The 24,187-nt window shown below is 37.7% G+C and overlaps 1 protein-coding gene and 1 long non-coding RNA gene across 2 annotated transcripts in view; one reads left to right on the forward strand and one right to left on the reverse strand.

Annotated features, from left to right (window-relative positions):
* LOC132326255 (uncharacterized) overlaps positions 1 to 24,187 on the forward strand; it is a 105,426-nt gene that overhangs the window by 55,539 nt on the left and 25,700 nt on the right. The window contains exon 4 of the long non-coding RNA XR_009486180.1: positions 22,336 to 22,424. This is a non-coding gene — a long non-coding RNA (uncharacterized LOC132326255). The remainder of the gene's footprint in view (positions 1 to 22,335; positions 22,425 to 24,187) is intronic.
* The window catches only part of TACR3 (tachykinin receptor 3), a 38,339-nt gene continuing 26,090 nt past the window's right edge, over positions 11,939 to 24,187 (reverse strand). The window contains exons 4-5 of the mRNA XM_059844202.1: positions 17,190 to 17,386; positions 11,939 to 14,295 (exon numbers count right to left, since the gene is read on the reverse strand). Coding sequence (XP_059700185.1) covers positions 13,980 to 14,295; positions 17,190 to 17,386 — 513 coding nt within the window. The 3' untranslated portion in view covers positions 11,939 to 13,979. The remainder of the gene's footprint in view (positions 14,296 to 17,189; positions 17,387 to 24,187) is intronic.

Consider the following 24,187-nt stretch of genomic DNA (forward strand, 5'->3'; position numbering starts at 1 on the left):
GAAAACCCAGCAGTGGTCATCTTTAACGCATTGAAGATGACCCTGTAGTACTTCTTGTTCCTATGGAGCCTGACAATGTATTCTTTCCCACAGAGTAATCATTTTGCAGGGGGACTGATGAAGAGCAGAGGGTGAGCAAGTTGATAACAAGTCGTTAGCAGCACTCCATCTCACCTACAGGCGTTGTGGTGTCAGATTTCTTGGTCTGTCATCTTGCATGCTTAAACTTACAGATGTCTGTGAAGACAGTGCAGACCTACGAGGCCTGATGTTCTCTGTGCTACTTTAATCACGTATTATGAGAAAGTACTTTACCTGCTAAAATGAAAGTTTTGCTAAAACTTTTAAGGGGTGCCACTGAAGTTTCTGGTTGGAAGCTTATGTGACTTCTGCATATGCCTGAGGTGGGTAATTTTTATTAAAGATTCATTACATTTTACCAGTTCCTAAGGGGAATGGCTTTTAGAATTTGTTCTTAAATTCTGTCCCAAATTTACCAAGATGAAAACATTTTGGTTGCAAGGGGAGGAAGGACAATGATACTATGGTGAGCTATTGAGCTACTTGATTGTGTCTCAGGGAAGCCAGCTACTGCCCAAATGCCTACACAGTCACACACATTTAGCAAGTAGTTGAGTTGAAGCTCTCTTTAAAACATGACAAAATCTAAGTCTGTGATTCCTTGGAGATATTTTCTTCTTCTCTAAGCTAGTTTGTGAATTGATCCCTGTGGTTTTTTCACGTTCTGTCAGTTGCATTGCAATTGTAAGGTTTTCTGCTGCATAATATTCTCTAATGATAACTTCTTTGGCTTTTGTTCAGTTGCAAAATGATACCCCAGCCTCAATGGTGAACACTAGCCATAACAAGGGAATAGCTAAGGCTGAATATGTGCTTTTTGTGGTGCTTGTTAGAAAGAGTAGTATGTCCCAGACATACAAGGTGTCAACGAATAAGTCTTGGTACACAAGGGAAGTGAGCAGTTCCTGTACCTCTTGTTCTTGTAATGATGGGGTGTATACATTTTGTAAGATAACTGTCCAAGAATAATTTTCAGTGATACTTGTGTTAGCTTTTTTGTCTTCGTGCTCATGATTCATCCATTTCAGTCCCTGAGTTGCTCAGAGAATGTGCATCGTATTTTTCAGCTTACAAGTTTCATGTTTATATTAAGAGAACTTTCTGCCTTGTCTTGAGTGATTTAGTGGTTTCCATAATTTGTACCTACACACTCGTATGGTATCAACACCTTCCTAGCTATGAATTCAAATCATAGTACTGTGAGAGAAGCTGTGGGGAAAAGTAGCTCCATCATATTCAGGCCCAATACAATCTCTACCCTTTATTCCCTATGGTTTGTACCAAACTTATGTTCTGCATAATTTAATACACACATATATGTACATCAGTTTGTAGCATTAAATTAGTTGTTTCACTTTGCTTCTTACTGTGTTGTTGGGGCTTTTATCACATGTTGTGGAGGTTCATTGTGGAAGTTTTTTTCTTCCCCTGGAACAAAATGTTCCACTTATGGCAGTCATTCAGGCAAGCTATTCCTTAGACTTTAATACATATTTATAAAAACCTCTCAGGCCCATTTCTATTTAGATGCTTTTGCAGAATAACAATTGTGTGGATAAGAATAAAGGACAACCAGTTCCCTGAATTCCATTTTCTGACACGTGCACCTAAAACCTGTTTCACAGAGGCTAAAGAAACTAAGTTGTAACTTTTGAGTCTATAGTTGTCATTTAGGTAATAGCTTGTTTTCTGTGCATTTGCCTCATGTTTGCAAAAAAGACATTGATCTGAAATGTGCTGTTTTTCATCTCCATAATGTAACAACTTACAGCATTAAAAGATTTAGTATGTGCAGTGTGTCTTTGGCAAGATGATGAATTACTTTAAAAGCATCTCCCCTGATTTTGTCAGGAATCAGAATTTCTCAGTACTTCAGGGAAAGATGCTTTTTTGTAGTATGAAAAGATCTTGCTTGATGTGAACTAATTGACTTGAAGAGAAGAGAAACTGTGTGATGGCTTAGACCCTTTGTTTCAGCCTTTGGTTTCTCAGTTGAGGAGGAGCTAATGAATTCCATCCAGTGGTGGGAAATTCTGTTCAGCTGTATTAAGTCCACATCACTCAGCTCACTGAAGTGCCCTCCCATGTCAAGTGTGGTACCACAGGTACTTTGAGAAGCTCTGAATTTTCTAATAATACTGTAGACCAATTGTAGAATAACCCCTATTTAATGCCTTTTAGAATACAGAAAAGCAGCTCTTACTTTTTAATACATTCAATTTTTAAAATTATGTTGTCTTTTTAAGTGATTTTGCCAATTACAAGTTCTTGCTTTTATGCAGTTAGGAAGAAGAATTTGTGCTTTTGGAAGATTAGGACTATGGTTGTGTTGCTGTGCAGTCAAGATTTCCATGCATGATGGATTAGTTAAGAACAGAAAGATAAATGTTTGGTAGTTTGGAGGAAAAGTCACTTGAGACAGATCATAAACCCTGTGTCAATAAGGTAAACAATGTCATTAAAAGCTAGTAGTTCCAAGGGACTTAGGATGAAAAAAAGACAAAATTCTTCTTGCAGAAGCCAAAGACTGCTGTGCAACCTGCTGCCTCTGTTGGATGTGATCCGTACCCACAGGCAAAGGTTTTATTTCACCAACATGGTGCACCTTGCTTTCAAAAGTCAAGAGGTTCTGATAATTCTTATAATTCTAAGATTTCTTTACAAACACCCACTGTTGTACAGCAGGAAAGGCTTTTCATCTTACATTCAGGAAATTAAATAACTTGAACAGATTAGTGGAAATACCTAAGATTTCTTTAATGTTTGGATACGATCAGTGCTTTTTTCCTTTCACTTCCATGAGAGGGAGTCCTGTCTGACGAGCACAGTGGCCCTCTATGACTGAGTGACTATGTCAGTGGACAAGGAGAGACTACAGATTTCATTTATCTAGACTTCCATAAACATGACATGGTTCCCCACAACATTTTTCTCTCTAAATTGGAGAGGTGGACTTTATGAGTTGATGGTCAGATGAATCTGAAAGTGGTTGAATGGTCACATCCAGAGGGTGTAGTGGTCAGTGGCTCTGAGTTCCAATGGACATCAGTGACAAGTGATGTCCCTCAGGAGTATGTATTGTGACCAGAGTTATTTCACATCTTCATTACTGAAATAGATGAAGGGGTCAAGTACAGCTTTAGAAAATTTGCAGATGACACCAGGCTGAGTGGTACTGTTGCCACACCAGAAGGATGGGATGCCATCCAGAGGGACCTGGGCAAGCTTAAGCAAGTGGGTCAATGGGAATCTCATGTCATTTAGCAACACCAAGTGTGAGGTGCTGCAGCTGGGTTTGTACAACCCTGGTACCAGCAGAGGCTGGGGGTGAACAGATCAGAGCAGCCATGCCGAGAAGGACTTGGGGTGCTGGTGGGAGACAGGATGGACATGACCCAGCAATGTGAACTTGCAGAGCCAAACTATTAGATACTTGGAAAGGGTTTTTACCAGATAGTGGTTGGGCACTGGGCTCCCCAGTGAAGTGGTTCCAGCTTAACAGAGTTCAAGAAGTATCTGGATAATGCTCTCAGACACCTGGTGTGATTCCTGGGGCTGTCCTGTGCAGGACTAGGAGTTGGACTTTGATAAAACTAGCAGGTCTCTTGCAACTCAGCATATTTTATGATTTCAACAAATCTTGTCATTTATAGCTCTATAATTTAACACAAGTTCTCAATTTCTGTGTAAATGAATGTGTTAGGTGCAAGGCTAAGAAAAATAATGGTTTGGTTTTCTTCTTTCTACCTGAATGAATACAAATGAAATGTTATAATGAAAATATCTGAGTCAATTTTTCTCAGTTATATCAGAGTGAACCTTGTGTGATTTAATTAATTTTGTTGCATGCAGTTGAAAAGAAGACTGTATTTGGTCCCAAATACTCTCTCTCAGACCATGTTGTGAATTCAATGTTAACCTTGCCAGGAAAGCGAGGCATTGTACTTTTCTATTGAGAGATCCAGGAGACATTTTGAGAGCCTATTTTGAGAGCCTTTTCTAATCAAGTTGACTATTATTATTAGCAAACCTTTTTTCATCTGCCAGTCATTCTGTTAGACGTTCTTTGTGTTACATTTTAATTCTAAGCACATTGAAGCAGTGGTTTTGTTTTCTGCTGAGATACACAGCACAGTGGGTCTTACACCATAAGAACTTAGTCAGTATTATCTTACTAATGTAAGTACAGCGCTTCTATATCAGGATTATAAAATAAGAATTAATTTTATCGTACCGATATCATGAGATATATCCATGCCCTGTCACAGTTTGCAGTGCCATGTTTACCCAGTGCCTTCTTCACTTTGATATCTAAAAAGAGCAATTGCTTTTTCATATTATAATGGTACAGACCTGTTTGTACTTTGATAGTAAAAGCCCATAGATTATCTGGTGATGGGAAATAAAAAAGTTTAAAAAAAGCTCTCTTAACATTTGTGGGAAAACAAGTTGAAAGGAATTACCTTTATTTCCCCCCTGCCTTCCTATTTCCAGTAAAAGCTTTTCTAGTGTGTTCCTTGAGGAAAATGCTGAGCTTTACAAATATACATTTAACGATTTCTATAGCTTAGAGACTGACTACTTTCCCTCAGAGTTGACAAGATTAATCTTTTTTTTCTATTCTTTTCTATCTCTTTTCCCACTATCTCCCTCTTTTTATTTCCCTGAAATTCTTTGAAAAAAAAGAACAATCAGCTATTTCTAAGGATTTTATTTAAAACCATTTTTATTAATTATTTAAGGGCAAAATACATAACTATAATCTTGAGCTGACATTTGCTGCTTTGAATCTGTATTACAGAGTACTGTTTTTTTTTTCTCTTGAGTGCCAAAGCATTTTCTGCAATTCTTATCTTTTGGGTTATGAACAAACCTCGATATCGCCTTTCCATCTACAGAATTTGGGACAAGCCTCCTAACAAAAGAGGAGGAAGAGATGGAGACTGTGTTTCTCAGCTTTAGTGGCCTAACTCTAGCACACTTTTCTTATGGAGGTCACTGTAATTCAATGCAACCATTTCCAGGCTGCCTTACAAGTACAGGCTATACATAATAGTCATAATAGTCTTGCTAGAGGAGCAAGAGAAAAGAAGTGGAATTTACAAATATGAGCAGAAGCTGATGATGAAACTGACAGCTCTAACACTGTTTAATCTACTGGAGAAATACGGCAATCTCCAAATATTTTTAAGGGATTGAATTTTATCAGTGTCTTATGCTGCAATGGTGTGATTTGGTGAAACATTCAGCAAAGCTGTGGTAGGAGAGAGCAAAATCCATTTTGATTAATCATATCATAGTGAAGTCTGACTTTGCACATCAATAACTTGTGATAACAAGTTACTTACATATGCTAATTTAATCTGTGTTCACAGTTGTGGGTTTTTAAAAGGGGCATCCAACCCCCAGACATTACAAGCATCAGCTCCTCTCAGGACATTTGTGCTGCTTCTTTGGAGGTTGACTGGCATGTTATCCCAGCATAGACAACAGAATTCTGTGCTTTCATCTTTAGTCTGATTAAATATGCTCCATGAAGAGAGAGCAGGTGAAGTTTCTTCTTAGTTGGAGGAGAAACTATATCACATTAAAAAAACCCGAAAAACCAAAAAAGAGAAGAGAGAAAAGGCATTGTACAAACAGGGAGAAGGGTTTGAGAATTGGTAGCATTTAGAGTAATACACTTGCTGAGTCCCTGCCAGGTAGGCACAAGTAGCTCCAGGTGAGGTTCCTGGCTCTTTGCCTCATGATTTAGTGCTCTGCAGAACATGTATGCAGGCTCCCTCTTCTGTGGCCAAAGCTATATGTTAGAATTGCTGCCTCTGGTGTTCCCCAAGACTGGTGAACATCCCTTCAGAGAAAATGCTTTTCAAAATTTCAAATTCCCATCTGTCAGGCAAAAGATAGCTTCTTATTCTAATCTATTTTGTTCCATTTTTCTCTGTCCTTAGGTTCAGGCAGGAACTGTGGACCTTGCAGAGTTAACAGCCTTGATATGTACCTCTTAAGCAAAGTTAGTTTAGTGTTTGATCTTCATTATTAAGAGCTTTTGCAGTGATTGGAAATACAGAATAATATTAGCAGGGCGTTTTCAGTTAAAACATGGAGACCTGTTTTAGCATATCCAGAAACATATGGTGCCCTATGTCAGAGGTTTTTTTCTATTTTCAATTATCCTTAAAGACAACAGCTCCTAAGAATTTTGGTATGTGATTTCCAAGTTCCTTTGTCACTTCCTCAGAGGCCTCAAAAGAGTTAAGGCCCTTATGCAATTATTAGTTCTCAGGCAAAGTTTTCAGTAGAACAGAAACATGCATTTCAGTCTGAATATCATATACATTGATTAGGCAAATGGTCATCCAGATCCCTTCAAAGCTGTGTATCAAAATGATATGATTAGCACACTTTATCATATCAACCTCTGACACATCCACATGGATTTCTATCCAAATACTCACCTGACAGTGGAAGAAGGTGGAAGATTATTAGCATTTAACTATTTGGTTGTCCCAATGTCTCATTTCTGAATTCCTGTTTATTATTGGGTGTTTATTATAATATACTTAAAAATTCTTGCAAGGATCTGAGCTCTGTGAATGCGCCCCAGGACCAGTGCTAAGAGTCCAAGATGCACTGGGGAATTGCTTAGTTCTTCTCTGTGGATGAAACTTGTGGATTTCATTCAGGATTGTTTTCCTTCCCTGGAGCATATTTGTGTATGTGTGCATTATTTGTTGGAAGAATTTCTATGAAACACCCACCCTGGTATTTCACTGTGGCAAACAAGGCAAATGGAATGATTTGGTAGAAAACGATTCAGATTATCACTCCTGGCTCTTTCAGGTATTTAGGTCTATGCTGAGATAAGAAGTGGATCTCTCTGTGTCACGACTTGCAGCTATGCTGGGAAATCTGTCAGGTTGCATCACAACTCCCTCATGGCCTTAGGGTCATGCTTCTCTTGGGTTGAAACAAGGAGGGGCTGCCAAAGGTGTTGTTATGGCAGTAAGATGGAAGACGTGTAGAGAGTGCGAGGAGTTCTACAATTTCATATTTCATTTTTTGAGAGCTTGGCAGATGGTTAGGCTGATTTAATTTCCCCCTCCACCCTTGGTACACATTAGGATAATTGCTTTGGAATGTGGAGGTTGCTACATGTACTTTGAGTGGGATGTGTATGATTAGGGATAGTAGAAATGGTCCAGCCAAATGCCAGCATGGGCAAGTTTACCTGTGGTAGTTTGGTAATTTCAAGGTAAATTTTAGCCCCTACAGAACTCTATGTTCATATCTGTGCTATTTTTTGTACCTAAGTTTATCTGCTTCTAGCTCTGAAGTATCTCTACATCCTATTAGTTTTAGGGTGATTACATGTCTAACAAGCTATGAAAAGGAGTTTTGGGACCAGGGGCAAGCTGTTTGGCAGCTTTCTCCTTTCTCTGTTAGCGGTGGTCCTGCTACCCCCCATACACATTAGCCTGGCCAAGTGACAGCAATCACATGACTTAGTGGCCATGAGGGGGCTGTGGTGCAGGGCATACATAGGATGAGAAGTGAAGATAGTAATGCTTCTTTGATCACTTCTTGTCTGCCTTGTTGAAGTTGCCAATCATCAGGAGAGCTAGGTGCTCCAGGTGGGCCACCTCACCTGGCCCATGCCTTCTTGGTGATGCATTTGTCTAAATGTATTCAAGGTTCCAAACTCAACCAAATGAATGAAGGCTGTGAATATATTAGAACAAGCTTACTTTGCCTAGTGTAAGGTCCCACTGAGTAGAGCTTCAGGTCGACACAATGCTCTACCTTTGATCTTGGAGGAGTTGCTGGCTGCCTTAAGTTTTTCAGTTCTCATATAAGACATAGATTTCAGTATTGCAAACAGGAAAGATCTACTGGCTGGACTGCTCAAAAGACTGCTGTGAAGTCCTTTTGATGCTGGAATGTATCCCTGTCCTTGGTCAGACCTCCTCTGGCAGAACCTCTGCAAATCTGGAGATGCTGTCCAGGAAGTTTTCCCTTGCATTCAAGAAGGAGCTTGCCTTAAGTCTTGATATGTATCATGTCTACAGACTTGATTTGTAACCTTCATTTGCATGGGAATTTGTGGGCAATGTTGTAGAAGAGCTGCTGAACATTTCAAGTGTTGGCAAATTTGTAGGATTTAATTGGTGGACGCCTACTGATTAAATTATTAGTTGGTTGGTTTCGGGTTTTTTAAAATCTAAAGCGTGTAAATCAAACAAGGTGGGCAACATGAATTTCCATAGTAAGTGTGCTTGGGAAGTACAATTCATGTGACTGTTCCTGGTGTCCCTTTTTCTGTTTTCATCACAAATATTGCAGTGAAAAGCTCATTGTGAAACTTAGGAATAGTGATTCCAGAGGCTGTTGCAGAGTACTCATAACAGACAGGTTTGGTGTTTTAAAGCTTAACCCTTTGCTTTGGGAAATAAAATTCCAGTTGTAATGCAATATGCATGTTTCAGTTTTATAGATGGGAGAGAAGCAATTCAATTAGCCAGTAACTATATCCATGTGAGATATGAACCCATCTAAATACAATTTGTATTTAAATACCCACAGCAACTGCTCATGGGCTGATAAAGAATTATCTTTGACTGGTCTCAACAGATCATTTTGATTTATGAATGTAGAACCTCTTGAATCTGCTCATGAACAGGAAGACACAAATTGAACTGAATGCATTATTTAACATAGGGAACTCACAAGATATCTGTAAACAGTCATATACCTTTAGTAGTATCTCCTGCATCTTTCGTAGCAATCTTTGGAGGTATTCTTAAACAAACAGCCCATAGTATTTGGGACTCAAAATTTAAACTCATCTTGAATTAGAGGAAGAGTTCAGCAGGTAAGTTCTGCTTGGAATAGGCACTTCAAACCCCTTGAAACAAATGCAAAAGGAACAAGAGTTTCTCTAAATCCTGTATCCTGGTGGGCACAGCCTGAAAAGTTTTGAAATTTATCAGTGAAATAGGTTCTTCTTCACTGGTGTGAAAAAAAAATTCCCCAGTATTAAAGGAGGAACATCAACTTCCAAAATACCTGTATGGTTTTATTTAGGAAAAAAAGCACCAACTTCTAAAACCTGTTTTGTTCTTCTTTTTTTTTTTTATCACTTCCTTCTGTATGTTATTTTTGAAAATATATGTTGGTATTGATCAGTGACCTTCCTCAGTGACCCCTTTAGTTACCAGATGCAAACATGCTGCAAATAGCTCACTCTGTGCAGTCTGCCAGTGCCTCCCAACCTTGTCAGTGTGCTGTAAGTGAACTGGAAGGAAGGCTGTCAAGGGATTTTGCCAGAGATCCAGGATGCAATCTACTGAATGCATCCTGTCTGAGTACCCCGAGCTTGCTTGGAGTTCATTTTTCCTCTCAAGATCATGCTTTTATGTGGAAGACTGTTGCAAATCCTGATTTAGTATTCTGCTGACTATGCCAATTTGTCACAATTGAGTGGTTTAGGTAGCTTCAAAAATCACTGTCACAGGTATTGAGAAAAGTAAGTTTTAATATGAATGTGTGAAAGTGCAACAAAGTTCAGTGACAATGTTCTCTCTATTATTTACTATGTAAATGAAGAATACAGAGGAATATTGGCTTAAAATCACTGGAATGATTTGCATGGAGACCAGGGATGCCAGTGATAAGGGTGAAGGGTTAAGGAAGACCTTCCCATAGAGTTACAAGGTTTGGAGTGGATGCCATTGAAAAATTTAGCCTTAGTCCTGATCAATATTCCGTGCTTAAAGGAATTTAGTAGTACTTAATCGATTAACTAATTCAGCATTTATAAAGTAATTCAATAAAATTGACTAAAATTGCAGCAGTTATTTACTTATCGTTCTGAGATGTCAGTGTTTATGCTATACTTGCTACAGAGTATTTAAATCAATTCCCACACATGCATGCACACAGACACAATGAGGTGTGTACAGAAGTACCTGTGAAAAATTGCCTCTGATTTCAAATACCCCTATCAAGTGCCTTGGCTTTTCTCAGAGACTGAGGGTTGAGGCTCAAGGAGTGAGACTTCATCTGCCTACGCCCTGTCATCAGCTTTCTCACAAACAAGAGAGTTTGCAAACTCTGAGAGCCATCTCCCATGCAAAGGGAGATTCTGGTGCACCCCACTGAAGTCCAGGGAACTCCAAGGGCCTCACTTAGAACCCCTATTTATATGGCAGTGAGATGTAATCTGTAAAATTTCCATCCTCAGATCAGTAATGACTGGAGTTTCCAAAACAATTCCAAATTGCTTCCAATACAATTTCAAATTATTTTCAAAACTCCAGCCACAATGGTATTATTTTCCTTGGGTTATGATTCAGGTAATGTCCCAAGGCTGTAAGTGGGAGACTGACTGTGCTCTTGTCTTTCATCTCAGGGATGTTCCCACTGACTGTGCTCTTGTCTTTCATCTCAGGGATGTTCCCACTGACTGTGCTCTTGTCTTTCATCTCAAGGATGTTCCCAGCTGAACCACTCAAGAGTTGCCATATGGTCAGGGGAAGCTTGACCACCCAACTCATCACACAAAGGCCAATGCCCAGTGAGGATTCGTGAGGTTGTAGAGTGGTTCAAGGAAGAGTGTGGGGAGGAGAATGCACCATCACAAAGACTTGAGACAAGAAATGAGAAGGCTTTTTTTATTGTTTAAATAGATGTGTTTAGCTTTTTAAGTTGGTTTGGTTGTGGGTTGTTTTTTTTGTTTGTTTGGGTTTTTTTGTTTGTTTTTTTGGTGAGTTTAGCCCATGTCAAGGGAATGACAGAGTAAACTGATGCTGATTATTTTATCTTTGGTGATGTGAAAGTTAAACCTGTTCTGTACTAAGGGAATGTCCTTTCAAAATGGCTGTTCAGGGAGCAATGATCTCTTCATCACATATATGTTTGAGGCAGACTCCAGTAGGAGCCTGGGCTGAAGTACTACAAACTGTTATACTGAGAAGGATGAACATGTTTCAGAAGATTGCAGGATCAGAAGACCTTTCCTGATGCTGGGTAATTGCAGCTGTTTTGGAGTATTATTGTGCCCTTCTCGGTGAGAAGCTAGCTCTGTATCTGTCTGTTTTCCTTAACTCACTCCTAGCAAAACTGAAGAGTGTGAATTGAAGGTTGAAGACACGAGACAGCCACAGTGCTGCAGCAGCAATTGTGCAAGAGCACGTGCTCTGCCTGTCTGCTACTACTTTGAGCTGTCCTATTGACACAAACTGAGGATGACCTGATTTCCTCTACACTCAGTGAGGGGTGTCAGGAGGCCTGTAAGGAATTTTATAGTGACCAGGCCACTTGTTGAAAGTGTTTGTTCAGAAATAGTAATTCATATGGAAGCTGCTGTCAGTCGCAGCTTTTGCTGTGCTACTTGTTTAGCTGTGTAACCCCTGTTCTTGGGGGCTGAGACAGAGTTTGATTTGCACCATGTTACCACTGTAATGTTTTGTTGAAGCAATGCAGTGATTACAGGCACAAATTTCTTAATTTGTTATACAGGAATATCCTGTAACTTCAGAGAAACTATGGGAATAGTGAGGGTGTTTTTGATACCTCTAGCCCACCAAAATATAGCAAGATTCAGTGGATTAGTTGTCCAGGAGGTCATATCATAAACACTTAAAGTGAAATTATTTCACTAGACGTACAAGTGTGAGGAAGCCACCATTGCTTTCTTGATCTTGTCAATGAAAAATCCTAAATGTTACATGAAGATGATATTTTATACATTTATGCTGCTGTACTTTTATGTACAGCTTTAAAAAATTTATGTTCTACATTTAAATGCAACTTTATCAACACTGATCCGTAATAGCCATTGTAAGAAAAGACTGTTTATTTAACGAGCATACATTTTCTTTTTGTATGTTTCTCAGAAGTAATACATGAGCAGACAGAGGACTTCACAGCATGTGTTTGTAGTACATCACCATCAGGTTAATATACTTAGCATCATTTTTTTGTTTGTTTGTGTTTGATGTGGATCTTCCCAACCGAGTTGTTAAAAACCTGTGAAGATTTAAAGTTCTTAAAACAGAGTATTTCAGGGGAAAAAAATTCACAAGTATTTTATAGGCCTTGCATAACACTTGCTTGATTACTACACACAAAAAAACCCCAAGGAGAAGCGAGAGGATAACAATTACAAGATTGGAAAATACCTCCTATTTTTAGAGAAATAGACTGTTGAAAAGCATGGACCGACGTTTAAAAGGGAACTCATTAACAAATGGATTGTTTTAGTGGGTTTAAGATCAGGCTGTAGATAGAAGAAGTGTGAGTCTGGAATTGTGATACGTTTTTCTAAGAGTACAATATTCGATGACCAGGTTCTTCAGTTATTCCATACATGGAAAGTTTAATGTATCAGATTTATGCATTTGAGGATATTTTTCCTTTTGAGGGATTTTGATTTAGTAAGTGATACCACAGTGCACTGCAATCGCTATACAAGTACAAGTTAGCACTTAGCAGAACATAACAATTGACTATATACATGAATCACAATACAAATATGATTCCTGTTTTACTGGTCTTGTTTGATATGCTCACTGTCACAATGCTGATCGTGCCCAGTCACTGGGAAGGAATGGGGACTAAAGCCAGCTCCAGCCTTTCTCTCTTCAAACGTCTCTATTAATTGCTCCGTTTTGGTACTGTGTTGGGTTCAGCCAGATATACTCTGTCCTGTGCTGGTTTGGCTAACTCAGGAAGACATTGACACTCTTGCTTTTGTTTTTATTAACTGTTTGACAACAAACATTCATGTAACCAGTCTATCCATGCACCTGGCAGAGTCATTTAGCTAAAACAAAGGCTGCTCTCTGGTCCCTTTTTTTGTTACGTTCAGCTTTCTCTGCAACAGTGATGGTAAGTAGATTTTGTTTGAATTCGTGTCTGTGTTAAATGCCTAACGTATTTTCAGAGGCAGGCACAGGAGTATTTTTACATGCATCAAGCTATGGAAAATTTGTGAAAAGAGCCCAAATAGGTTTTTTTTCCCCAGTGGAAGTTTTTCATCATGAATCTGGTTACTTTATCTTCTGGAGAAAAGAGTCCATTGCCACAGTGGTATTTTTTTCATATGTGAATCTCTAGTATAAATCTTTTGGCCATTTTAAAGTCAATCAGAAAGGTTCTGTCAAGGTCACTGGAGACAGACCTTACCCTTAGTTCTAAGATGCAAAGCTAAGAGAGGTTCATCAAAGCAATATATTCCCCTGGAAGTACAGATCCCATTAGAGTCTAATGTTTACTGATATGCAAACTTTGTAGAATTAACTTAGTCTCAGTGATGTTCTCCTGTTCTTGTATATATTTGCAAAATTGTACTGTTGCAGACAGAGCTGAACTGCATTCATGTGAACTTAATTTCATCTATTTATCTGGGAATAGAGCTAAATTGTGAAACAACTTAATAGACTTGGGGCTCATTAGGTGTTCATTATAAATACATCTTTATAATCAAATATAATGTAATTTTGTTACTGTAGAATTAATACACTCATAATGGAAAACAGTACCTTTCTGCTTCAATAAGTAAAGGAGCCTGTTACGTTTTGGTAAGTCAAACATAAATGCCACAGGTCAGAGACAACTGAAATGAAGTTTTTAATGCCATTGGTTTATTCTGGATAATCCCTACAAACATTGTTGCGGCTAAGGTGCAACTATGCCTTTGGACTGAGACATACATATGTCTTCAAATTCCTCTTCTTCTCCAAAGCAAAAAAAAAAGAAGAGATTTCCCAAAAGTCTCACAATATTTATAGCTAGGATTTATTGTTGGAATCTGGTTTGCTTTCCTGTGGTATGGGTACCGAGTTCCAAAGTAGGGGAACATTGTCCAGTGTTGCCCTTCTAGACATGTGAGATGTTTAGGAATAAACATCTGCTGATGTGTGCAGTGAACTGATGAGGCTTGAGGCCGTGGAGACAGTCTTGGAATTCCTCTGTGAGCAACCATTGACATTCAGGTCCCTTGGAGCTGCTCTTTTCTTATGGCTGGCATGCATGCTGTCTCCATCATTAGTGTCGAACACCACAGTCATGCTGGAGTCCATCCTGGACACAGCATAGAGGCTGCTCTGCCGCGTGGGGTGGAACCTGGCTGCCTTGAGCTCCAGCTCGTCATAGCTGGACACCTCAATGAAGGGGCACCAGCGGAAAGCTCGCTTGAAGCCAGCTCGGAACCTAGGAGGAAAGAAGCCTGGTGAGTGCCTGTGCCTGAGAGAGACAGCCCCAGCCCTTCATCTGAAAACACACAGTGCTGCCAGGATACTGACCTGGCCAGTTATCCTGCCCCTGTGCCTGGGTGTGCTGAAGTCAGTGGGAGTTTCCTTGACTGAAGTCAGAGTAGGGCAAAAAAGATAGTGGAAACAGCTCATTTTGGTTTCACTTTGTGTATGCTGTCCCTGCATTTTAACAGTGATATTTTCCTTGTAATGAAGTTCCTGTCTTTTGCTTGTGCAAAGTAAACAAGCACCAACTTTCACAGAACAGTCTTCATAGAAATTGCTTTGATTTGACCTCTTAAGAGATCTGCACCTATATTTTCATCTTCTTTCAGCAAGAAACTTCTTAACTTTCTTTTCTCTAAAATGCCATCTTAATTTCCAAATTTCAATATCCCCTCTGTGTTTCTCTCTAACAGAGATGCCTATATGGGAATGATGTAACAACTAATAATTGTTCACAGAAAATATTTGGAAAAAAATTTTAATAATTAAGAGGATCTTAGAAAGTTGAAATCTGAATGTGAGCAATATACAAACAGGCATTTTGATGCTTTAGAGCCTCAGAGTTTGCAATACTCATACAGAGGCGGAGGTTCGCCATAAAGACGTTGTTACATTTTGTGTGTATGCATTTCCAGAATAATAGTTTAATTTATTAGAAAAGCAATTCCCTATCTGTGTAACTGTTTCTGTATAACTGCAAAAAGAACACATTTTCACCTAGATCTAAAACTTATCAGACTTTCTAACTTGCCTTGCTTCTCTTGTTTTGTTTAACAATCAGCTCCATTGTTTATCCTGTCTGTAACTTTTTTGGAGCAGTGGCTAAACCGCCACAGTGATGACTGCAGGTAAAAATTCAGATCAAGTGTTCAGTTAAAGTTAACAGATCTCACAGAAGTGACTTTTCCTTCCTCAAATTTTTAAGTTTGCTGTGGAGTTCTCACATGATGACACCTGAGCAGGTAGGTTGCTATTCAGCATTCTCTGTTTAGATGCAGTCCATATTTTGGAAAATTACCGAAAGAACCTCTGGTGAAAATGGATTTAGGGACAGGAATTGTAAAACCAAAACATCTTTGAAGTGTATTACTTTTCTTGGCACCTTCCATCCTCTTTCTAATTCAAGGCATGTTTTTTTTCTTCATCTTGAAATAATGCTCTCTTTATCTAGATACATAATATCCTAATTAGCCGGGAAGATGATGCTGGGGGTAGGTGTTCTAACTCTGTCTGATACTAGATCCAGCAGAGGCACGAATTGCTCTGACTCCCAGCAACAAGCTCTATTTTCCTACTTAATGAAGAGGAAGCAGACATTCTGGTATCTTTATTTCAATATGGAACTTAATTATAAGAGCACTGTCACCAGGACTTCATTCTTGCATCAAATTCTGAATAAGGTGACCTTTAGTAGGTCTCAAAATATTAACTTTTCTTTGGCCATATTCTTTAATCCAGACATTCAATTTTGCAGTTTATAAGTGTCAATGTAAGCCACATCAGAGATATTATTCTTTTATAAATACTTTTGTAACTGTGCCATAAAAAGTTTTTGAAGAAAATGGGATTGTTTTAGAAGTTTTATGGTAGTGATTGGAAAAATTGAGGCCTCATTCTTCCTTGCCTTTGATTTTGCAGCACTGGACACTTAGTGAAATCTGGTTTCTGTTGAAATTAATGGAAAATTTGACATTTGAGTTAGTGTTGTTCTGGCATGCTAAAACTTTACCTCATCTCTAAACAGCTGTAAAATGCTGAGAAGCTCATCAGAAGGCAGAAGGCTCTATGAATTTAATCATTACCTTGTCTTTTTAAAAGATCATTAATGTTAATTGTCCTAAGTTATCCTCATCAAGGAAGATGATGCCACTGTTTTTACACCAATAAAAACTTGTTAGGATTTGTTCATTTTTGATAAGATTCCTTTTGACAGGTACTGCATGATCTTTTATTGGGGTTTAGAAATACCTTGCAATATTGCTATAAAGTTTGAGACTAATTAAACTTTGCTCTGGCTACTAAGTCAAAAGAGAATTAAAATAATATTTAAGAGTACTTATTGATTCATACTGACTGAGTTTGAAGTAATTAATTTTTCTTGGTGATCTTTATCCAATAAGAAACAGAAGAAATACTGATGAATAGGATGGCCAGCATGATGTTTGTGTGGTCCTGGTCCTATAAGTTGAAATGAAAGACTTGAATCCATTCTGCAATGCAGTAGTCTGACTAGCAAGCATCTGTAAAAAGTCACCAAACTCCACAGGTGCAGTGCCTTTGAAATTCAGAGCACAATGGGCTGCTATCAAACAATACTGTAATTTAGTATTAAGTAATGAGAGTATAAACATTTGTATAATATTTATCAGCCTATTACAGATCTTGGAGCACAATAGAAATCTAATGCTGAGATATACAGAACACAGTAAATCACATTTTGTATTGCATTCTTACAGTAAAACAAAATTGGGGCTACAATTAGTGAACATGCAGCTTGCACTCTATATCACTAATTACTATTGTCTTTATGTTTTGCAAACCAAAACCATTAAACTGCTTTTTTTTTTTTTTTTTAATTTTGCAGGTGCACATGGGAAGGACTGGTTTCTGAAAACTGAATTTAGCTCTCAAACTTTATGTAGACCAGAATCTTTACTGGAAGTCTGCCTTTGGGTTTTTGGGAATTCTTTTCAAGTACAAACCTTAAGAAAGGGCTTGGGGTTTCTTTTGCATTTTGTTTTTCCCTCTAACTGGAAGCTATTTAAGTGAAAATTCTGTGGGTTTTTTTCCATTTAATCAGCCTGTTCTTGGTGACGTTATGCACCTCATTTCATAACCAGCTCTTACCTCTTATTAAGACAGCAGTAGATAATGGGATTGTACATTGTAGAGCTCATGGCAAGCCAAAAGCTGGCTAAATAGATTTGCTGAATGTATTTCCACCGGTTTAATTGTTGATAGATCCCAGTGACTATGAAGTAAATGTGGTAAGGCAGCCAGCAGACAGCAAATGTCAGCACAACCACAATCATCATTTTTACCACCTGAAAGAAGTAATAATGGTATTTAGCCTTTTTAATTTGGACTAGCATTTCAACATCCATTAATAATTTTCTTATAATTAATTTTTAAAGTTAGTCAAAGGAAAGCTGAATATACTTTTATATAGTTTTTCCTTTTCATCTGACTCTATTTTCTGCTTGACTAGAGATCCTCTTTTTCCTAAGAAAAATAACAAGAAAATGTTTCCTGACTTTATTTGTATTGATTTCTGCAAGTAATGTATTTGGCTATCTAAAATATCACTTCTTGTCTGTACATCTAACCATGGCATAAGGTTACACAGTGTTTTATTTGGACACCTCATTTTGGCCTTTACTGACCTTGGTGTCTATTTTTATTGTAGTCTGCAAGTCGATTTCTTGTCCCCAGTTTGTAGATGTGATTTGAATAACACTAGGTTGTAGGAAATGAGCAACTGCAGCATCCTGTGTAATTTCAGAGCCTAGCAATTCCCTTGGCTGGTGATTCTTATTTGTTTTCTGCAGGCATCACGACATCTGTTAGCTACCATGGTTTCCAGTAAGCACAATTGAAGAGGAGCTCTGCTCTGTGCTCCAAACATGTGAAGAAACCTTGCAACTCATGTAAACTTTTCACTCCCATCTTTCTCTTTTCAGCTATGTCAAATACTAATCCAGCTACCATTTTCAGCACAATATGTCACATGTTTACACCACAGGTTTTCTTTTTGTAGCTGAAATGGAACTAGACATGATAGATCCATGCTGGGAAGTCTCTTCTTCATTTGTACTTGTGAATACTGAGGAGTAACAGGGATCTCTACGAACAGTTCCTGTATTTTCTCTGTACAAAGTGCCATTTCATACTGTTACTAGTTTTACCAGGGGAAAAATCCAAAGAGCTGAAATTTGCCATGCTTACATGTCTTTGGTTAATATTTTTATAAAATTCCAACTAACAGAATTAAATCATTTTACATATAAATGTTACGGTATCCTCCTTTACTTGCATTACACCTTCCTATGGGAAACATAAAGCAATTTTTCATTTAATAGCTGGCACCAATTAACAATCTTTCTTGCTGGATCGGACTGTAATGTCCAAGGTTTTGCTTATAAGAATAATTATTATTGTTATATGTATGCACTGATCATCACTTAAAGGCAAAAAAGAGGCATGTGGCCAAATATAAAGTATTTATAATAGTTGGTTCTTCTGAAGCTCTTTTCATCAGTTAACTATAAATCATCCTGTGATAAGGAAGATCATTGTTATAAGGGCAGGCAACACACCAAAACAGAGTATCACTTATACATTTCACATGTACATCTGTGTGTCTACATCTAGGCCTATATAGAAGTTTATGGGACTATATATGTGATTTTGGGGGTTGGGGGGAAAAGGGTATGATTTTATGTGGACAGAAATTTCTGAACTAAACTATGTATGTGAAGTGATGCATAAAAATATGTTGTTGAATCAGTCTATCATTAAATGGCATTGCTATTTTACTGCTTTTGACATAAATTCCACTGTTCTGCTAGGGACTTACACCTCTGCCTTGCACACATTGTACAGATAGAAACCTTAATTCTGTAGTTTTACCATGGTGCTTAAGGTCCCTGTCATTGATTTACAGGTGCCCTTTGATTCTTGTTGTGTTTTTGCAGATTTGTCAGGAATGATAAGTGTTACCTCAAGCACCTTTCAGGACTTCTGTAATTTCAGAACACTTGAGTCTTAATTATTTACCCTGATATTTAATTAGCAGGCCTTGCAGTTCCAGCTGTGCATGTGAAATTGTTCCTAGAATTAGTCATCACTGGAATATCATAGGTACTGAATGAAAGGATTTTTGTGTCAAGATTTTGAGAGTGTAAACAGTTAAATCTGTATTTACAGTTTACATTTCATCTTTGCAGTGCTTGAGAACCAAAACAGTAGAGCTTCCCAGCAATAAATGCAGCTTAATCTGGTTGAGCACTGTGTCACTCATGCCCCAGAGATGCTAGAAATCAGAGTCCAGGTTGCCTGTTTGGCATACTCAATTGTGTTAATTTTTTCCAAAATTATTTTTTTGTCTTTTTTCTGACATCTAAATGCTCATTGTCTAGTTTTCTGTGATATATTGAAGGGCAAGGCAAGCAGTGCTTCCTGAGTCTACTTCAAGGTCCCCTAAAGCTAACCTTCACAAACTGTACAAAAAAAAGCTTTTAGATTGCAGCTGCTGCAAAAATTAACCTTGAAGGAATGAAGTTTCAGTTTAAATTGCTATTAAATGCAACATTTCAGGTTTTCTTCAAGGGACCAGAAATCCCAAACTAACTTTTACCCTGCAAAGAAAATCCACATTTTTTCTTGTCCTAATTTCAGGCAATTCAATTCTAATTTTGAATGTTTTAACTTTTTTAAAGTTTTGAAATGAAAAATGCTAAATCACCCCCAGAGAATTGTGTCTTTCCCTGCAAGGTTACTCTTTTGTTTAAAACAAATTGCTCATAGTTTAAAAGAGTGAGATTCGTGTACGGTTTTCTTGTTGCTGTTTCTGTCTGGAAATCCATGATTAAATATTAAGTCATCCTCCTGAAAGCAGAATTTTCTGAAGCAAATAGTCAAACTAGACAACAAGCTACAGATGATTTTAGATGGACATCAGTGTTTGATTTAATTTGTGAAGTAACAAGTCACTTGAATGATAGACAGTGAAGCACATTACATTCTTAATCATTCAGGTTTGCATGTCATTTTAAGTATGTATATAGCACAGTGCACTTATTGACATATTTCCTAGGAGAAGATAAGTGAGATGTTGTAAGTCCATGTGGTGTAAAATTGTTTGAAACAGAAGGCAATTAAGGTTAAATTTGAAGTCAAATGCAGAAATTGTGAGAGGAATCAAAAAGACCTAGTCTGTTCTCATTTCGTCATCTAAGGACTATGTGTTGGCAGAAATGGAGGGGAAAAAAAGAATCAGGAGAAGGAGGGAGATTATTCCCAATGTCCTTTTCCTTTTCCCTTTCAGAGAGAGGTACACAGTGCAAGGCCATACCTTGCCAATTTATAGCTGCAGTTCTTGTCTGTAATGTTGATCTTTCCAGTATAAAGTTTCATTTCTTGATTGTATCAATAACTATGAACAGACCTTTTATCAAGGTCTATAAACCCAGGGCACCTTGAGTTTACTTGGAATAAATTCTGATGAACAAGTGCCTGTACACCAGCAGAGAAAGTAAATTAAACAGGCCCAGTATGAATTTACCACAAAAACCTGATTGTCTTTTTCCAGTACACTGATGTTTCATTAAGAAACCCCAGTGACACTTTACAGGTCCAACTGCAGAATATAAAAAAGCTTCAGTGTTGGGGTTATTTTTGACTACTTAAACCTGTGACTAAAAAAAAAAACAATCTTTTTAAGAGGTCTGTTCTGTTTCACTTTGAGATATTACTATTTTTCAGTTACTTTTCCTTCTGTTCTGAGTTGCATAGAATTCATTAGGTTTTCTCTTGTGCATTTTCTCGCATTTCTAAGGCAAGAAAATGACTGAATTCAGTTGCTTAGTTTAAAATCTAGCTCTGTTCCTGCCACCATTTCACCATGGAGATTTCCAAAATGTTAATTGCAGTCAAAATTTTTTATCCCAGTGGTACCATTTTCTCCTGGTATTCTGTTCAATCTCCCTCTGTGTGTATTGTGGACAGCATGACTGGAGGAAAGAGGATTTTTTCTGTTCTAGGCAATGCTTTTGTTAAATGAGTTGAACTGAGATTCCCAGTTGTGCAACCTTCCCGCACGTGTTGAGGCTAGATGTGTAAATGTAAAATCAAAGTATTTATTTTTATACATTGGTTTTCATCAACCAGTTCTGCTGATACTGATACACTGCTGTCTAGGTCTAAGAAAAACTGTCTAGAAAAACTTAATTTATGTGCTTTCTGGTCTTGTCCATTCCTTTAAATCCTTTCTGTCTGAGTAAGAAGCATTCATTCATCAATGGATGTAATGAAAAAAAAATGTATATAAAAGAGGAAAACCGATGTGAGTTCATTGGAATTGGCATTTGCAAGTTTGCCTTTGCTGTGAAACATTTGGAACAGTGTAAGTGAAAAGGAACTAACAGATTCTACTGCACTTAGAAAAACCAGCAAGTGCATTTATTTTTCCATCCTGTTTTTATTTTGCATGAAGAATAGCTAGAAGAGTAGTCTGGTTTAAGATGTAGCATTGAGAGCAGCTCTTGAGAGACTGGGAATAACATATACTGTTCTGAGAGACTCAGTTGCTGGAGGAATATAGAAATTCACATTGCAGGGCAATGATTTGCCAGCAATACCTGGGACTTGGACCCTGCAATCATTTCCTTTTCAGTCTTCTCTGCAGCTCCTTATTGCCTTTCTAAGTCATCTTTGATACTGCTGCTTCTACAAGTACAGGAATTTGGCTTTTGATTTCATTTCCACTTATATCACACAGAACAATTACTTTCAGATCATTTTTCTCCTGGGTGTTATGCAGATATGAACGAGAAGCAAATGATTTAAGAACCCATGGAGTGTAGGAATGTCTTTGTTTACCCTTTCCTGGATGTTATTTATTCATGAACACAGCTTAAACATGGTTCAAAGATAATCCCTGTAATCATAACTTTGGCCCTGTGCTCTTTTGGGAGAAGTAAAATGCCGCACTAACATTTCACAAAGCGTTTCTCCCAGCATGTTAGGATGCAGCCAGTAAATCCACTTCCCGATCCTGGGGACATGCATGGCACTTTTATGCATGAAACACCAGAGAAAAAAGAACACTAGTATGCCTTTGCTTCTCCATGATGCTTATTTGGAGTAAACTATCTCTCTTCTACAAGAAAATTAGGAGTCAAAGATAATTCTACTGGCAAAAGTACAAAGGCAAAACTGACTTCTGAGGTACCAAGTGCTGTGACTCACTCAGGGAGTTTCTGTGTTCTTTCAGCCCATAGGAAAGGCTGGATTATCAACAGTTGAAGGAGATGCATATTTAGGAGGAGAAAGTATGAAAGCACTTGGAAGTCTTTCAGCCAGGTAAGGTATTTGCCAATTCCAGTGCTCCAGGTACTTTTAGTCTTCTGACCTTTTCCATCTGTTTTTCTCAGTTACTTGAAATAAAGAAACTGGTTTTAATTTCAGTTTGCATAATCCCTTGTTGCAAACAGAATTCACAATCATTTACTTTTTAGTTAAGCTCCAAAGTTCAAAAATATATTCTTGTCTAGAGTGAAGTAGTTTTTAATTAGTTTGCTTTCTTCCAAATTCCCCAATGTGGGACTCCCCTCGAACCAAAACAATTCTGACATTTTTTATGAATGGTCTTAGCTACTGCTGTTTTTAAATTATGTTTCCCCAAAGTTTCATGGAACGCAGGTTTGACAGTGATTTTGAGTTTCTGTCAACATGTCAAGAAATATCTGTTTGTTCCACTGCAAAGAAGGGGTAAATGTTTTGCTCAGAGTTTTATTTTCCTTAGGAATGTGTGATTTTTAAAAGCATCTGACTGGGGGCAGGGATTTTCTCAATTTCTCACAAGAGATTGCTGGATATTTGGCAATATGCTAATGTCTGCTGCTCAGCCTAAGAGGTTTTTTCTGTAAGATAGACAACAAGTAAAGGTAGGTGGCCTTCTGTCCTTCTCTTGGTCTTAAGCATGGAGTGGCATTAGAAGTTGATGTTCTTTAGAAAATGACTCTGAGTGGTTGTTGTGGGATTGGCATTATTGGGCATGATTATCCACAGAGATCTAGTTCTGGAAAAAAAGTGGGAAATCTGATCTAGTGCTTTTGTGCTTAAGAGTCATACCACCACTTATTTAAAATACTTTCCTTCTTTACCAGGAATGAATGATAGGGCATATTTAATTTCCATGCCTCCACTCAAATGTGAGATTTGTTTTAGGGGGAAATAAAATAATCATATCTTCTGTTATTTATATTTTTTTTTTGTAATAGGGGTAGTTAATTCTGAAGTCCACTTTGACACAATTCTGAAAGCTGGAACCTGGAAAGTTCTGGAACCTTTAATCCTCATTGTCGGCTCGATGTTTAAATTAATTTTCCATATAAGACTTCTGAAGGAATGGCACTAGTGAATGTTCTCTTTTGAAAATTAATCCTTAATATTGGACGCTGCAATGACCAACTAATGCTATGATGAATCATGCCAATGAATTATGCACAAGTTGCATTCCATCCTACCTGTGTTTTACTTTGTGTGGGCTCCTTATAATGAAATCTGTCCTCCTGAACCTAAAATGAGATGGGTACCTTTTGTTATCTTCAGAATAGGAGCACAGACTCTTATTTCATATGGAAAGACTACTTTTTGAATTGTTTTATTTCCACGTTATTTACCTAGGGGAATTAAAGAAGTGATTTATGTAATTAGAAGCCATTTGAATGTTTGCCATATTTCTCTAGAATTTTGGCACAAGAAAATAATGAGAAGTAATGCAGATTGCTTACTATGTAGTTTGAAAAACCTCTTTCTTCTCTTTTTTGTTGATAAGAAAATAACTATGAATTATTCCTGGGCTGTACTTGTTTAAATTGTGTGGCAAAATTCTGTTAGAGAAAAGCACAGTTAAAGCTATTTTTTAGTTGCCATCATAATTACCATGCATTTCCAGAGGTAATAGTATCTTCCCTTTCAAAGTCTGAAGAAAAAACTTTTATTACCACCTAAGAAACAAAAGGGCAAAAAGTTTCAATATTGTTCCCCAGTCTATTTTCAGTCTGATTTTTAAATTGATTTCAAATTAAACTGTTAATGTCAGTGATGTTGAGGTTTATATT

Source organism: Haemorhous mexicanus, chromosome 4 (assembly GCF_027477595.1).
Source record: "Haemorhous mexicanus isolate bHaeMex1 chromosome 4, bHaeMex1.pri, whole genome shotgun sequence".
Lineage (NCBI taxonomy): Eukaryota > Metazoa > Chordata > Aves > Passeriformes > Fringillidae > Haemorhous > Haemorhous mexicanus.